At 42.4% G+C, this 16,421-nt stretch overlaps 1 protein-coding gene across 2 annotated transcripts in view; it reads right to left on the bottom strand.

Annotated features, from left to right (window-relative positions):
• Positions 1 to 16,421, bottom strand: part of SLC25A13 (solute carrier family 25 member 13) — a 188,821-nt gene that overhangs the window by 151,217 nt on the left and 21,183 nt on the right. For both annotated transcript variants that reach the window (XM_036247320.1, XM_036247321.1), the window contains exons 2-3: positions 11,121 to 11,174; positions 3,277 to 3,419 (exon numbers count right to left, since the gene is read on the bottom strand). In XM_036247320.1, the coding sequence (XP_036103213.1) occupies positions 3,277 to 3,419; positions 11,121 to 11,174 (197 nt within the window). The remainder of the gene's footprint in view (positions 1 to 3,276; positions 3,420 to 11,120; positions 11,175 to 16,421) is intronic.

The raw sequence follows: 16,421 nt of genomic DNA, 5'->3' as shown, positions 1-16,421 counted from the left end.
GAACTTTTTATTTTTTTTTAAGTATATTTCCCAGCTCTTTCTACTGAAAAGTCTGAGAAGCAGCAACACCTTAGTAACCATAAGCCAGTGCTTGATTCTTTGTTTCTAAGCACCACTCCCAATTTTAAAGAATCAGGGCTTCTTAGATAAAAGTGATTTTCAGGTCCAAGGCAGGAAAAATCCAAGGTGAGCCCAGAACATCTTATTTGCCAAAAGCAAGGAGCACTAAAAAGGCTAAGCGGCCAGCGGCCAGCTTGAAGGGACACCCACTGACCACAATGGGACAATTTTAGCATCTAAGGGAATAACACTAACAGATCATAATTCTCTGAATTTAAAATAAACAAATCCATGAATTGTACTGATATAAAAGGTGAAGAGAGAAAGAAAAGGTAATGGAGGTAAGAAAACTTTTCTTTATCAAAGAATAGCCAATAATAAAGATAGGATTTTTAAAAATCACCATCTTCAAACCCTAGTGTAATAACTGTTTCAGGAAAGGATCATCATGGATGTTAAAACTATTGGGTGACAGGCTGCTATGAGACAGGACAACCACACCTCCTCAGTGTTCTATCTACTAGTTACAAAACAAAAATGGCCCCCCGTACGATGGAAATATGGATACCACCTTAAGCAACTGGTCAAATTCATCATCATCAATCTGGGACAGCATGCCTCCTGAGAAGATACAACAGGTAGTACAGAATCTCTCCTAGCCTGCACCCCAAAGCTTGACATGAATCCAGGCAGGCATGAAAAAAGAATCAGACAAGTCCAGAATGTGGGACCTTTGACAAAATCACTGAGCCGGGATTTTAAGTCAGTATCATGAGAAAACAGTAAGAGGCAAGGGTCTGTTCTAGGTTCAAAGAGACATGACAACAAAATGAATATAAAAACCTTGACTTGCCCTGCCCTGAGAGGTCTGGCTCAGTGGGTAGAGCACCAGCCTGCGGACTGAAGGGTCATGGGTTCGATTCCTGGTCAAGGCCATGTACCTGAGTTACAGGTTTGATCCCAGGCTGGTCAGGGTCATGCAGGAAGCACCCAATCAATGTGTCTCTCTCACATGGATGTCTGTCTGTCTGTCTGTCTGTCTGTCTGTCTCTCTCTCTCTCTCTCTCTCTCTCTCTCCCCCTCTCTCCTTCCCTCACTTCCTCCCTTCTTCCCTCCCTCTCTCCCTTCCTCCCTCCCTCCCTTGACTGGATCCTGGATTTAAAAAAAGGGAGAGATGCCCTGGCCGGTTTGGCTCAGCGGTTAGAGCGTCGGCCTGCGGTCCGGAGAGACCCGGGTTCGGTTCCCGCTGAGGGCACGTACTTCGGTTGCAGTTTGTCCCCGGCCCTGGTTGGTCATGTGGTGGCAGCCACTCGATGTGTCCCTTTCACATCAATGTTTCTCTCTCTCTATCTCTTCCTCTCTCTCCCTCCCACTCTATCTGTACAAAAAATGGAAAAATGTCCTCGGGTGAGGAAAAAATAAGTAAATAAATAAAAAAAGGGAGAGGAGGCATTTGAGATGGGAGGTGCAGAGAGATCTGGTATATTTGAATATAAGCTGGATATTAGCTGTTCTTGACATGATTGTTAATTCTCTAAGGATGATAATGGTGTGGTGGTTATGTAGGAGAATGTTCTTATTCTTAGAAGACAAATGCTGAAGTCTCCTGACGTCTGCAATTTACAGTTAAGTGATCCGGCCAAAAACAGAACTTGTGTGTGTGCATGTTTGTGTAAAAAGTGTGACTGTCAAAGGAGAGAACAAGGTGGGAAATGTTAACAACTAGTCAATCTAGATGAAGGGCATATACTAGGTGTTCACTGCATTCTCCTTCTACCTGTTCTGTAGTTTAAACTATCAAGTAAGAAAAGAAATTGATCTTGATCACTGAGTTCAATCAGTTAAGTTGCATATGTTGGTCACCCTTCCTCTGAATCATGAGCATAGAGCGTGGAAAGAAATCAAATTTCCTCAACAAAAAATGTTTGCCAGGATAAATCTATGTCCTATCTAGCTTTTGTTTCGCCGGACTAGTATGAAATATATCTCAGCCTCTCCCCGCACCACCCAGAGAGACTCTATGAGGGAACGAAGGCTTCTCATACATGGCATTTTCCGACCAAGCAAAGACCCCACCTTCGGGTGGGGACAGAAAACGGAAGGAACACAGATAACTGCTGCTCAGACAGAGAGAAAAGGCATGACCCAGCAAGCTCCCAGTATGGCAGGAAGTACACCTGTGCGTTTCCTCCTCACTCCCTTCCACTCTGCAAGACTCCCATGTCAGGAGAGGTTATTTCCACGAGAGATGGGACAACACGTAGGAAACTAAGAAAAGGGAAGTGCTAGGAAGAACTGAGAGCATTCACAAGACATCAAGAGATTTCACTGTGGCTATATCTCCAGCCAATGCATGTGGGGAAATCACACCCGTGACGATGCGGACAGCACAGAGCGCGAGAGAGCCACCGCAGACTGGCAGGTGACTGCGGTCTGTCAGAGGGGCTGGGTGCTGGCGAGCACAAGGGCAGAAGGCTGGGCCTACCACAGCCTATATAGAGAAGCCGGTTCCTGCAGATTATACTTGGCTGTTTGGGGACAGTAGGGTTCGTATTTGCAAGAGTTGGGAGCCCAAAATTCTGCACTTTGTGAAAAAAGCCAAATGCTACCTCATACAGCTTAGGAAATACTCATTTTTAAAATGTAAACAGAGAAGACTGGCAGAAAAAAACAATCCACAGGCATTTTGCCAAGTGTCCTATTTGATTTTGGACGGCTCAGTGTTTTTCTTCCAACTTGGTTAGAATGCTCTTCATGGGGACGTGGAATCATATTATTCTGTCTGTTGCTAGTAGCATTTAATCACATGTTTGATTTAAAAGTTATTGGAACAAAGGGAAATATTATAGAAAAGCTATGTTGTTAGAGCTATGTTTTATATTTACTCATAATTTTTATAGTTGCTTTGAAAAATACCAACATAAATACAAACACTCTGGTATATCTTCATACCACTCATCAACTATAACAGTTCTGTGGAAGTATAAATAGTTGCGTAAACTGTATAAAAAAATACACATATAACATCCCCAACTGTGATACAAACACTGAAGGAAATAGTAAAGTTATTATTTCTAAAATAATGCATTAATTATAATAGGTAGAGAAAATGCTCTTAAGACATGGCAAGTGCATACAGTGACTTCGTAATCATTAAAGCAATGGAAAGCTCTTTCAAACAAAAATATCAAATGAGATGACTGAAAATAAACATACCCATCTTTGGTTTGATCCACCACACCACTTACAAGTTCCACGGTCTTTGGATTAGGCTGGCTTTCTCCAAAAATGTTCAAGTATCGAGTGACAAAGTCACTGGGAGACATGAAAAATTCACCATTTTTTTCGATGCTTGCATACTGTTCAAAGAGAGAGAGGAGAGATACTTCATTCTCAAAAGCATACAACCATGAGGTTAATATGTGAAAAAGCTGAATAGATTCAAAGGATAAAATATCAGATATGATAATATTCTCTTCACAAAGACAGTTATTTTCCATCACTTTGAAGAAGAAGCATAAGTTTGCCAAGTTTTATGTTTATACCCGTGGTTCTCAACTGGGGGAAGCTTAGCCCGATCGCCCAGCTTACGAACATCAATGTCGCCTAGTAGCCGAGTACAACTGGCCTTCTCCATATGTTACCTGCATTTCTGGGGTGAGTTCTCCAGTTTGGAGTTTCCTCCATTTGTTTATTTTCCCCCACAGGGGACACCTGGCAGTGTCTGATGACAATTTCGACTGTCACGACTTGGGGAGAGGGATGCTACTGGCATCCAGGTGGTAGAGGAGAGGGGTCCTGTACCATGTACAGGATGACCCCCTACAGCACAGTAACCCAGCCCACAATATCAACGGTGCTGAGGTTGAGAAACTCGGTTCACAAAAATTTGGAAAGACAAACCTATGTCTTGTTCTTTCGCAAGAACATAGAGCTTTTGTTAAAGGTAGGATTAATGCTAAAGCCATGAGTACAACCCAATTCTTTATCCCGTTTCTGCTTCAAGGGCATCGATGATGCAAGGAAGAAGGACAAACAGGCTGAGCTGGAAAAGAGACTGTTAACTGCACGGCTTCCTGCGGGATCTTAGGGAAGTGCGTACGCAATGCTGCTCAGTACTGTCCTCTTCCTTCTAGAGAGAAGCGGTCAGTAAGAATTAGGTGGCGTGTGATGCTTTTCCACCTCGTTCCCCAGGTCTGGCCTTTAGTGTGACACATTCCAGTTCATGGAAGTGGGACCTGCTCATTCCTGCGCCACGGAGGCCCAGGTGCTGTGGGAAACACGGAGAGACAGCCTGAGGATCGGATGTTATCCTTACGGAGCAGGAAAGGGCCTCTTGATCCTGGGACAGAGCAAAGATTTGGGGGAACACGGCAGATGGGGTGAGGACCATGAGCTACACAAAGAACAGGGATAGATGGGTGACAGGAACCATACTGGTGGCCACAGAGACAGGGGGGCACAATGAAGTGAGGTTCAATGATATCATTTTTTGCGTCCTCTGTAACCGCAGAGGAATGAAGCCCAATTAAAATTGTTTTAAAAAGTCACTTGTTATCTCTGCCTTGTACTTCCAAAGCTCCTGCTTAGATACTCAGTAACAAGCTTGGGAGTCCCTTGGGCCCAGGCTGCATGCAGCCTGCTTCTGCCTCATGCCACCACCTGTGTGACCCCAGGTAAGTAGTTTTCTAGGCCTTTGGCTCCTTACCTACAACATGGGAATGAGAGCATTACCAGCTTCACAAGTTTGATTCTAGAAATAAATGAATAATCATGGAACAGACTTAGCACAATGCTCTATATACATGAAGCAACTTATAAATGTCAGAAGAAGAAAGAAAAAGCTCAAAGATGGCCCAATAATCCTACTACCCTTCGGTTAGATTTAAATGTAGGTTTTTGGAAATGTAGGAGAATTCCACTTTGATTTTCCTAACTGAAGCAAATAGAAAGGAAATGTCACTGCTAATTACAGCAACACTATGATTCAAATTACACCTATATGTTTGTGTAGAGTGGTGAATAAATTAATTTATTTAAAAATACAATTTAACGCCTTTCCCACCAGTAGGCATTGAGATTATCCCCAGTTTGGGGTATTTTTAAATAAAGCTAAGGTAATCAGCCTTGCATATAACATTTGTCCAAACTCCTGGCAATTTTCGAAGGTGGGACTCCCGGAAGAGGAACTGCGGAGTCAAAGGAGAGGAACTTCAAGGCTCTTGATACTTATTATCACCCTGCTCTTCAGAAATACGTTTCCCTGAACAGTGTGCAAACACACCCTTCCCCACTCGATCTAGCACACTCGCTGCCATACTTTTCCAATTTGACATTTTCATAGAATTGAGTCTGTAGGTTTTTTTTCTCCTCTGCAATTTCTTCATTACTTCTAAGTTTAGAAACTAGTCCTTCCTCATCTCAAAGCTAAAGATTCACAAACATATTCTCTTAGCTTTTTTTAAAGTAGGTTTATCATTTACCTTTAAGTTTCAATATGTTGGTACTTTTTTTTTTTTTTTTTTTTGGTATGTGGCTGGAGGTAAGGATCCTCCAACATTAGCTTTTCCACTTAGTCTCTTGGTTGTTCCAGGGCATCTTTAAAATGTTATTTAATCCTTCTTTGGAAATAGATTTTACAAGTGAGCCAAGCCTCTCTCCTTAACAATTTTTGGAAGTTTTTATACAATTAAACATATATGTATGAAACGGGAAGGCTTTTCGGATTCCTTGCACAACCCTATATACTATTAAAGGTGAAGATTAATTTTGTGTCAACCAGACTGGCCAAGGGAAGCCCAGATTACACACTATTTCTGGGTGTGGTGGTGACAGTGTTCCTGGATGACATATGCATCTCAGTCTGTGGACTCAGTAGGAGAATGCATTCCCCAGTATTGGGTGGGCATCATCCAATCCACTGAGGGCTTAATAGAAAAAAAGGTGGGAGATGGAAGACATTGCTTCCTTTTTTCCTGACCCATTGTTTGAGCTGGGACATATCTCTCTGGCCCTCAGACTGAGATTTATGTCATCAGCATCCCCGGTTCTCAGGCCTTCGGACTTGAATAAATTATATCACCAGTTTTCCTGGGTATCCAGCTTGTAGACATCATGGGACTTCCCAGCCTCTATAATGGATGGTGTGAGCCAGTTCCTCATAATAAGGATGGATGGATGGATGAATGAATGGATGGATGGACGGATGGATGGACGGATGGACGGACAGATGGATGAATACAGCTAGAGATGAAGACATCTCCTACTGGGATCACAAGTTACTTCTTTATAAACATCTGCTTTTAAAATTTTCAATAAATATAAACTCTTTTGTCATAAGAAAAGTTTTTCAAAAAAGGAATTAACTATTTTTTCAATTTTGCCTACAAAAATGTTTAAAATACATATTACACTTTTGTTAACAGAGAATAATTATAAAAACCCCAGTGCACGTCACTAGATATTACTACTGCAATTTGTAATGTGGTCTATTTCCCTTGTCCAGTCCCTTTACCCAGTCTTCCCACCTTTAAACTCTTACTCCACAGGGATTCAGCTATTTCTGGCTGTACACTCCTAAACAGTGCACATGAGCTAATGTGTTGCTCTCCCTTGAGCTGATGTTTTCCTCCTTGGTTTCCCCTTCTTATTAGTGGCAACCTCCCTGCACGCAGGCTATGCACCCAGTGGTCATATTTAACCTCTGCTCTCTCCCATCCATCATGCAAGATCAGTCATTTTCATCTACCAGTCCTTCCAAATGTCTCACTTGCCCGTTCTCCATTCCCCCTGCTGCCACAACCCTCAAGTTATTGGGGCCTCATACCTTATACCCGAGGCTGCCTAACTCATGGCCTCGCTGCACCAATAAGATCTCAAATCCATCTTCCTATATGATGAGATTACTCAGAAAACCTTCAATGGCTTTCTCCTGTTTCGCAGAACTGCCAAACTCCCAATTATCTTTCTAATTTTGTCACCCACACCCTGTAATAATTGGCAGAATCTTTGGCATAGATTTCAATTTAAATAAACGTTTGAAGAATGAACAAGAACCTTTAACCTCGAGAAGCTCTTTGCTCCCAAACCCATCTCCAGGTTCCCTCAAATGTGCTCCTCTTCCCCAGTACACCCTCGCTGCTCTCCTCTGTGCCTCTCCGGCTCCCACTCGTCCCTGAGGCTCCTCACAGTCCAACTCCGAGGAGCCTTCTACGACCATTCCCCGCTCCCTCCTTCCACTTCCTGTGGCATGGGCCTCGAGCACACATGGGACCCCTGCCTATGCTAACTTGCAATTCTTTTTTACCTGCTCTCTGCCTGTCAATCTGGTCTCCTGTATAAAATCTGAACTGTAAGACACTGCTGATCCCCATTTTGCATGTCCCACTCACCACAAAGTTTCATGGTGTTTCATTTAAACTGTAGGCACTCAATACACATCTGTTTAAATTAACATGAAAACAGCATCAAAAGTGTTAGGCAGACAAATAAAATGCATGTCAACATTTAGGTTAGAAGCAAAACTGACCACACCTAGACTTCAATTTCCACATCCAGATAAAACATTGGCCACCACTTATCTTAAAGACAGCCTGCGTAACAAAGTTCTATGCCTTAGACTAGAAATGTCTTACACCAAGTCCTGCCCTACTTACCACTGCCCAAGACCCTGTGCTCCAGGGCACCCCACACACCTGGTGCTCATAGCTCCTTGCTGTGTACATGCTGTTCCCTGGAATGTTCTTCCTTTGCCCCAGGATCCTCCTCTACCTTCTCCATTCAATAAGTCAACGCCTACTCATCTTCAAGTGCAGCTCAAACACCACCACCTCCCTGTCACTTTAATGTCTCTCTCTAGGAAGATGTAATTAGGCCCTCATCATCTGCCTGCTAATTAATGCTATATCATGCTTCTCAACCATGTTATAGCTTTTTCTTTTTACACTTAAACACACAAAGCGAGATAGTTAAGGGCAAAAGCCATGCTTATACATCTTTATAAACCCCCACCTCACACAGTACTTACATACAGTAAACACCTTCAAAAATAAAAAATAAAAGTAGAAATTATTTTAACTCAAAAACAAACTAAGCCAGTACTAGCCCCTTTTAGTCCTCCGGGACCCTTCTCTCCTTATCTGCCTCAGTTCCACGCTCTCTCATCACAGCTCCCTGCTACCAGCACATCTGGTCCAAAGGGCACCATAAAGCTTCTCTCCACCTACCCCAAGCTACAGAGGAACCTCTAACTAGTTTAACAGAGAGAAGGCTGGGATATTTATTAGGAAGAAAAGTCAGAAAAACGGCAAAATCGTCAGGTTTAGAGTGCTTATAGCTGATCCATAATTAACGACAAGCCCAGCATGGCACAGTCCCCAGGGTGCCTCGCTCCTATTCTTCCACCACAACACCGTCTGCGGTGGATGCTAAACAAGAGCCTCGGCATGCTGAGCCAAGGGTTTGTGTCAGTACCACACTATCCAGACCTGATGAGATCACGCGAACCTTTGCCAGATCCACAATCCCTTCCAGAAACTGCTGACCGCTGGTTTCTTTAGGGATGGTTCCCCCCACCTCATCCCGTGGAACACTAAGTCAGGCTGAGCACTCACTCCAAAGCCAGGCCATCCTAGCCACCCCCAGGGAGGTCAGACAGCCCTTTCCACCCCAGCCCACAGGCCCACTTACACAGAAACCCCACAGGTGGAACTCCAGAACCCTGCAAAGAATTCCTACCCTGCCACGGTCTACCTGACCAGTCTGATTGGTCTCCAGTATAAGCTTGTCTGCTACTGAGATACTGCATCTGGAAAGAACATGTTGTTCCAAGCAGGACCTTAACCTCACCTCACCAGCTGCCACGTGGCCTCAAAAGGTAGACACAGATTTTCCCTGGAGCCTCTCCCCTGCACTAAGCCAAAGACCAGTAACCGTCTAAGATGCACCATCTACTGAGACACTCTAAGTTATTCCCCTTTCCTGTCAAAGGGATGCCCACAACTGCTGCTGGTTTAGAAAATGGAAATATGTAACAGATAGGTTTTCAGTTCAGGGAATGATCGTGATTCTGCCGGCTCGTGAATGAACTGTATCCCTTTCTCTAGGCTCTTTGGCAGCCTTTTCATGTACTCTTCTGCAAGTGGTCTTCCAGAATTACATCATCAGAGTCTTAAAATAAAGACCTTAAATACACATACTACAGATATCTGCAGTTCTCTCGTACATACCTCATCCCAATCATGGTGGGCCCCAAGTGCATAGTGGCAGACACTAGTCTGGGAAAGAGACACAGCATTTCTGTTTTCTGGACTTTCAGTATCCAGAATCATTTTCCACCTTGGAATCTACACTGCATTGACCTTTTCGGTCCAACAACAAATTTATGAAAGAGCTCTGCTTTCTTATATATAATCCAAACCTCCCTACAAATATAACCTTTTTTTCTCCTCCCCCGAAAACTGCTCATATTTTAAACCATTTGCTTTGGAGACTTTGTCTCTCTGTGTTTGAATTATTTAATTTTAAGCATTTACTGAATCAATGTCTAATGCAAATCAGGTGCTGGACACTGTCACAAAGGTTTTTTCATTCAATCTTTACAATTTTTGTAACTTATAATGAAAATGTTCACAAGGTAGAGAGAATAGTATAGTAAACCCAATACTGTGTTTCCCAATTTCAAGAATTATCATCATGCCCCGCCAGTATGGTTCAGTGGCTGAGCGTCGACCCATGCACCAAGAGATCGCTGATTCGATTCCCGGTCAGGGCACATGCCCTGGTTGTAGGCCGGGTCCCCAGTGGGGGGCATGTAGGAGGCGGCCAGTCAATGTTCTCTCTCATCGATGTTTATATATCTCTCTCCCTCTCCCTTCCTCTCTCTGAAATCAATAAAGAAAAAAAAAATTTTTTTTAATTAATTAAAAAAAATTATCATCATACTGCCCACTCATTTTTCCTACCCCACCAAAACTGGATATTTAAGAGCAAATCTCAGACATCATAATCTCATCTGTAAATACTTTAGTGTGTATCTCTAAGAGAAAAAGACTATGGTTCCCATAATCTGAATCTCATTACCCAGCCTAAAAATTAATTAATAAACAAATACTCAGTATCAACCCCACCAGTGTCCAAATTCCCTAATTTCTCAATTTTTTTTAATGGTAACACATGTTGATGAAGAAAGTGATACATATAAAAGTATTAACGTTCAAAGTCATGTATTCTCAGTACACAGTAGAACAGCAAGTTTCTCCTTCAAAGCCTTGGTTCTCTAGATACAGCACAGTTGCCTTTTGCTGTGTTTAAAAAAGGGATACATATATACTTTTAAATTATCTTTATAAAAGTGGCCTTTCTTTCTTGAGTACTTTGATTTTACTTGAATAACATTAAAAATGGTTCAGTGTTGGGAACCTGAGGTAGACTTTTTATTAGAGTATTAATTATTCATTGCTCAATATTACAAACTAGGCAAAACTAGAAGAAACTAAGGAAATAAACTTGTATGGTGTCTGTTGTGATCTCATATCTGTTTTTACGCATACTGAGGCCTCCGTACCAGGCAGTACAGTTGTAATAAAATAATGATGATGATGATGATGATGATGATGATGATGATAATGGGCTTTTACCAAGGAGACACAAAGAAAGCCAGCCCCCTCTGGATGAATGAAGTATTACTAAAATGTTTGCAAAGAACTTGAAACTTCTTAAGAGAAAAAGCCTTACCATTAAACCACACAAGTCAATCCTTGACGGGTAAATGGGTTGTGAGACTAAGTCCCCCAGAAACCCCTTTTCAATACCTGACACCATGTGAGATAAAAGAAATGAAAATGTAAACCATGTTGCCATCACAATTACCAACAACTTTCTGACACATTTTTGAAAAACAGATGTAATTGTAAAAGATCTCTTTTATAAGTCTTAAGTAAAGATACTTTTGGGGAATCTTAAAAAATGTAACAATGAAATAAAGAGCTGCTTGAAAATAAACTTTAAAAGTTATAGAACACAAATCAAACAAGAAACAAAATAGATTCCTTTATACTGACCTTCAAAAATATTGTTCTAAGCTCAGCTGGATCTGCTCTCTTGGTTAAAGCCACCTATAAATAAACATAAAAATGTTTATATTATTAGAACAAAGCTGAGAAATCAAGCTAGCAACTGAAAGAAAATAAACTCCAGGTCAGAAATTAGTGGATTTCATTTTTGTACTTAAAGCAGTAAAGTCCCCCAGTACCAAAACTACTCCCTGAATTTTAAATTAGACTCCCTAAACTGGTAAAGCTTCTACTATGTAGTGTTTAATGTATACCTTTTTTTTACCCCAAAAAAGAAAGTTAAAACAAACTTTTAATCATCTTGCATTTTAAAACTACACTCCAGAGTAACCCACACCCTTTCTTAAGGGAATATTAAATATTAAAGCACAATTAGTTTGTTAACTATGCAAGATAGTTCATGAAGAAGTTAGTGAAAAAGGGAAATCATATTAACAAGCAGAAGGGAATTACTTCCCACAGTCCACCATGAAGAGGTGTGAATGCCAGCTATCTGGACATGCCGAGCAAAGTCTCCTCCTCTCCTGGACTTTTCATTTAAGGAGACAAAGGTGCCCTGGACAGTTTAGCTCAGCGGTCAGAGCGCCAGCCATTGGACCAAAGGGTTGCAGGTTTGATCCCCAACCCTGAGGAAAACAATCAATGTGTCGCACATCATTGTTTCTTTTTCTCTCCCTCCCTCCTACTCTCTCTCTTAAAAAAAAAAAAAAAGGCCCTGGCCGGTTTGGCTCAGCAGTTAGAGTGTCGGCCTGCGGTCCCGAGAGACCCGGGTTCGGTTCCCGCTAAGGGCACGTACCTTGGTTGCAGTTTGTCCCCGGCCCTGGTTGGTCGTGCGGGTGGCAGTCACTCGATGTGTCCCTTTCACATCGATGTTTCTCTCTCTCTCTCTTCCTCTCTCTCCCTCCCACTCTATCTGAACAAAAAATGGAAAAATGTCCTCAGGAGAGGATTAAAAAAAAAAAAGTGCCCTGGCCGGTTTGGCTCAGCGGCTCTGCAGACCAATGAGTTGCGGGATCGAATCCAGTCAAGGGCAGGTACCTCAGTTGAGATTCGTCCCCAGCCCTGGTCAAGTCGTGCAGGAGGCAGCCAGTAGATGTGTTCCTTTCACATCAATGCCCCCCTCCCACTCTATCTGAACAAAAGTGGAAAAATGTCCTCAGGTGAGGATAAAACTAAATAAATAAATAATTTTTAAAACATCAATGAATTAACAAAAAAAAGACAAAGGTCTCTAAAGGTATGACTACTATTCTCCACTTTCTAGAAATACAAGGGGCTACAGCTACTTTTCAAGAGCAAATCTGTCACGATTAGCTCAGAATAGGTGTTGTGCTTAATGCTCCAGCCCAGAAAGTCCAAAAACATCACTGGGTAAAAAGCAAGACAAACTTGAACATGGCTGCCCCAGGCCAACACAAAAGAGTCCTTATGTGGAACCAAACAGTGGGCTTATTCAGCATCCCATCACCCAGTCCTGCTGGCAAAACCATCCTGAGACTGAATTCTCACCAAGCACAGCGTCACCCCATGATACAGCCAAGGAGGGGTTCCTGGCACCACCCCAATTACTGGAGCCATGGCACTATCCACAGGGAGATTTATGCAAATTGTTCTAAATCCCTTCTGTGTGTTTGCAAAGACTCTTCTGAGATCTTTGGACAATGGGTTCTCTGTCTCTCAGTATGTAACTGCCTGAGCTCCTTTGCCCACCACTGTCAGGAATAATTTTATTAACTAATCACTGGAAAGGGAGAGGTACTCTTTCGAAATCAGTGGTTGGTCACCTTCTTTCCCAAAGCAAGACTGATAACTCTTTTAATTCCAGCTGAGTACTTGTAACCACCAGTGCTATTTTTATCCACAAGAGTTTGTGATCGTTTAAAAATCCTGAATTAGTTAGTGTTCTTTGCTGTTCAATTAAGGAGGAAAAAAAACAGCAACTGCTAACCAGCCTCAGCTTGATGGCAGTGCTGACCTCAAGGCTGCTGGAGAAGAGTCCCTCCTTCCGGATCTGGTCTGAGATGGGGGGATGGAACAAACAGAGGGAGAAGCTGGGACAGCATAAAAATACCACCATCCTCGCCGGCCAAGAGCAGAGAACCTCTCTCCGGGTTCCACATCGCAAGACAGCCCATAGGTAACATTTGTTAAAAGGCATACGGTGACCCTAGGTACTTAGTTGGTTTTCCTTTTAGAAGCAAAGGAAAGGTTTCCACAAAGTGAGCTATTCTTGCTCTGTCTGAACACCTCATGCTTTACAATCGAATTAATTTGCTATGCCCTGAAGCCTTCCCTGGGTGATGCCTTTCAGAGTTCCTCCTGCCCTAAATTCCCACAGCACTCTTTCCTCATTGACCCCCAAATTCACATGCAGTGCTCACCGCCAGGACTATACACTTCTGTGACAGAAAGAAGCTAAGCTTTCAGTTTGTAACTCTCCCAGAGTCTTGGACACAGGAGAGAACAATCCATACAGTGACTCAACACTTACAAGGCAAGTCACCTAATGTGTATAGAACACTTGACAGTTTTCAAACCATGACTATCAACTCACTGGATCCTCACAGCAAACCTGAGACTCAGAGCCTATTATTATCCTTTTTTTTTTGCAGAAAGAAAAACCAAGACTCAGAAAGGGTCAAATATTTTCCCCCAAGTCAGATTAAGTACCAATTTGCACTTACATTTCTAAGTGTTTGAAATTAGATCCCAAATCTTCCATTTCTGATGGCTGGTCTTTGCACTGATCCACATTACATAGTATATGCCTAGAAATCAGGAATCTCCCAGTTTCTCCCAACACCACCAGTGTGTGTGTCCATCCAGTGCTGTGCTTAAGAACAAGGCTTTAGCCCTGGCAGGTTTGGCTCAGTGGTTAGAGCACCAACCTGCGGTCCAGAGAGGCCCGGGTTCGGTTCCCGCTAAGGGAATGTACCTCGGTTGCAGTTTGTCCGCGGCCCTGGTTGGGTTGTGCGGGTGGCAGCCACTCTATGTGTACCTTTCACATCAATGTTCCTCTCCCACTGTCTCCCTCCCACTCTATCTGAACAAAAAATGGAAAAATGTCCTTGGGTGAGGATAAAAAAAAAGAACAAGGCTTTAGTGCCAGACCACCCTCGACAGGGGAGCAGGCTTGATCTCCAAACTCACCAGCTGTGTGACCTTGAACGACTTCCCTGACCTCTCAGCCTCACTTTCCTCGCCTATAAAGTAGGAAGTCCTGGAGGGTTAGAGGGCTGATAGGAGACAATCACATAAAGTGCTTTGCACCAAAAGCCCCCAACAGTTAACATACTCAAAAAATTGTTTATAACACTTGTATTATTTATTCAAATAATACCACGCTTGCTCTTAAAACTATCTAAATCAGTGGTTCTCAACCTTCCTACTGCCGCAACCCTTTAATACAGTTCCTCATGTTGTGGTGACCCCCAACCATAAACTTATTTTCATTGCTACTTCATAACTGTAATTTTGCTATTGTTATGAATCACCATCAGAAATAATGTGTTTTCCAATGGTCTTAGGCGACCCCTGTGAAAGGGTCGTTCGACCCCCAAAGGGGTCACGACCCACAGGTTGAGAACCACTGATCTAAATGATGACTAACCTGGCTCATAACTTGAGAAGGGAGAGAGAAATCAGGAGGAGAGAGGTGAAAACAATTCATGGGTCTTCAACATCATCCACCAAGGCTCTAAACGAACATCTGAGTTCTTCTGAACTCATCATTTCATCTGTTATCCTGTCCCCATCAATAGCTACTTCTTGAAAACAGACCCAGAGTCCCAGGGACCGCACACAGTTCATGATCACTATGGAATTCCCCTGAGGTCCACTGATATGTGTACTAAGTCCCGGGCACATTCTACTGAAGCACAGATAACTACGGTTCAATAAGGAATGGATTCAGAAAAATTGCCAGCAGCCTCCTGGGCCTCACCTCTGCAAAAAATTCTGTGTCTTCTTGTTTCAGTGTCATCTTCAGTGAAGAACACTTACATGGCTTCACTGAAGACAACATAAAATTACAGTCAGAAGTGCCAGGGTTCTGAAAGTGTACTGAGATGGATTGTACCTGGGGGCAAAACCAACACCCAGGGAGTTCTAGGAGCTGGAAGAGGGGCCACAGGCAGACAGCCTTCCTTTTCAAGCCAGCTCAGAACAGCCGCTCAGCATGCACGTCACCTGACAAGCTTTAGTTCACGGGGCTTTAGAAGATTCGGTAAACTTTAGACTGTTTTCGGAAGACTGACCTCCATTGTTATGCATAATATTTATAACTACTAGTCTTAAAATCTAACTGGCTGATTTTATCATTATCCTTCTTAATTTTACATTATAAGAATAGATTCCACCATTAAAACACAAATTTTATATCAAGAGTTTTAAATAAAATAACTGGTTTTCAAACAAGGAAAAGGGTTCTTGTCAGATGTCCATGAAATATTACTATTTGTTACTTAAATCAAATGAATAGAAAATTCTATCCTGAAGCAGGTAACCTTTACATCAAGTCAAGCTTAAGGGGAAAAGGAGGGGGAATCATGATTGGAAAAACTATGCATTATATGTTTTTTCTATAAATTGAGAGCAGTTTCCTTTTATTGAACTTTAGTATGGAATTTCAGGTCAATTCCATGAACCTATGTTCTATAGGGCAAAATGTGAGGATTACCGAATAAGTGAAATTTCTGACAACACAAACATTAGATACAATAATTTAAATAGTTTATAAATGGCATTTGTGAAACACACCAGCTAGGTTCATTGGACTGGTTTTAAAAAGAGGATACTGGAGCCTGGCCAGTGTGGCTCAGTGGTTGAGCATCAACCCATGCACCAAGAGGTCACCAGTTCGATTCCTAATCAGGGCACATGCCCAGGTTGTGGGCCCGATACCCAGTGGGGGACATGCAGGAGGCAGCTTATCGATGGTCTCCCTTATCAATGTTTCTCTCTCTCCCCTTCCCTTCCTCTCTGTCTAAAATTCAATAAAGAAAAAAAATTCAAAAAAAAAATGAGGGTACTGGAAAGCACGGCAAAGAGAACTAGAAAGATATCTTTCAGAACAAATAAATTTGCTCTCATTTTAATATGAATTACCGCAGCCAAAAACAGGAGGTCACCAGGAAAGATTTTTCTACATGTAGGAATATTTTTAAAACTGGCATTATCACACTGGAATCGAGCCACAGTGGCAGGCTCATTACTTTAATACATCACAATGGTACCGACTGTGTACTCAAAACAACTGCTAGGTCTAACAGAGGCTGGTGGTAAGAACAC

The sequence above is a fragment of the Molossus molossus genome, unplaced genomic scaffold, assembly GCF_014108415.1.
Source record: "Molossus molossus isolate mMolMol1 unplaced genomic scaffold, mMolMol1.p scaffold_m16_p_7, whole genome shotgun sequence".
Lineage (NCBI taxonomy): Eukaryota > Metazoa > Chordata > Mammalia > Chiroptera > Molossidae > Molossus > Molossus molossus.
This window is presented reverse-complemented; position numbering and strand designations above follow the sequence as displayed.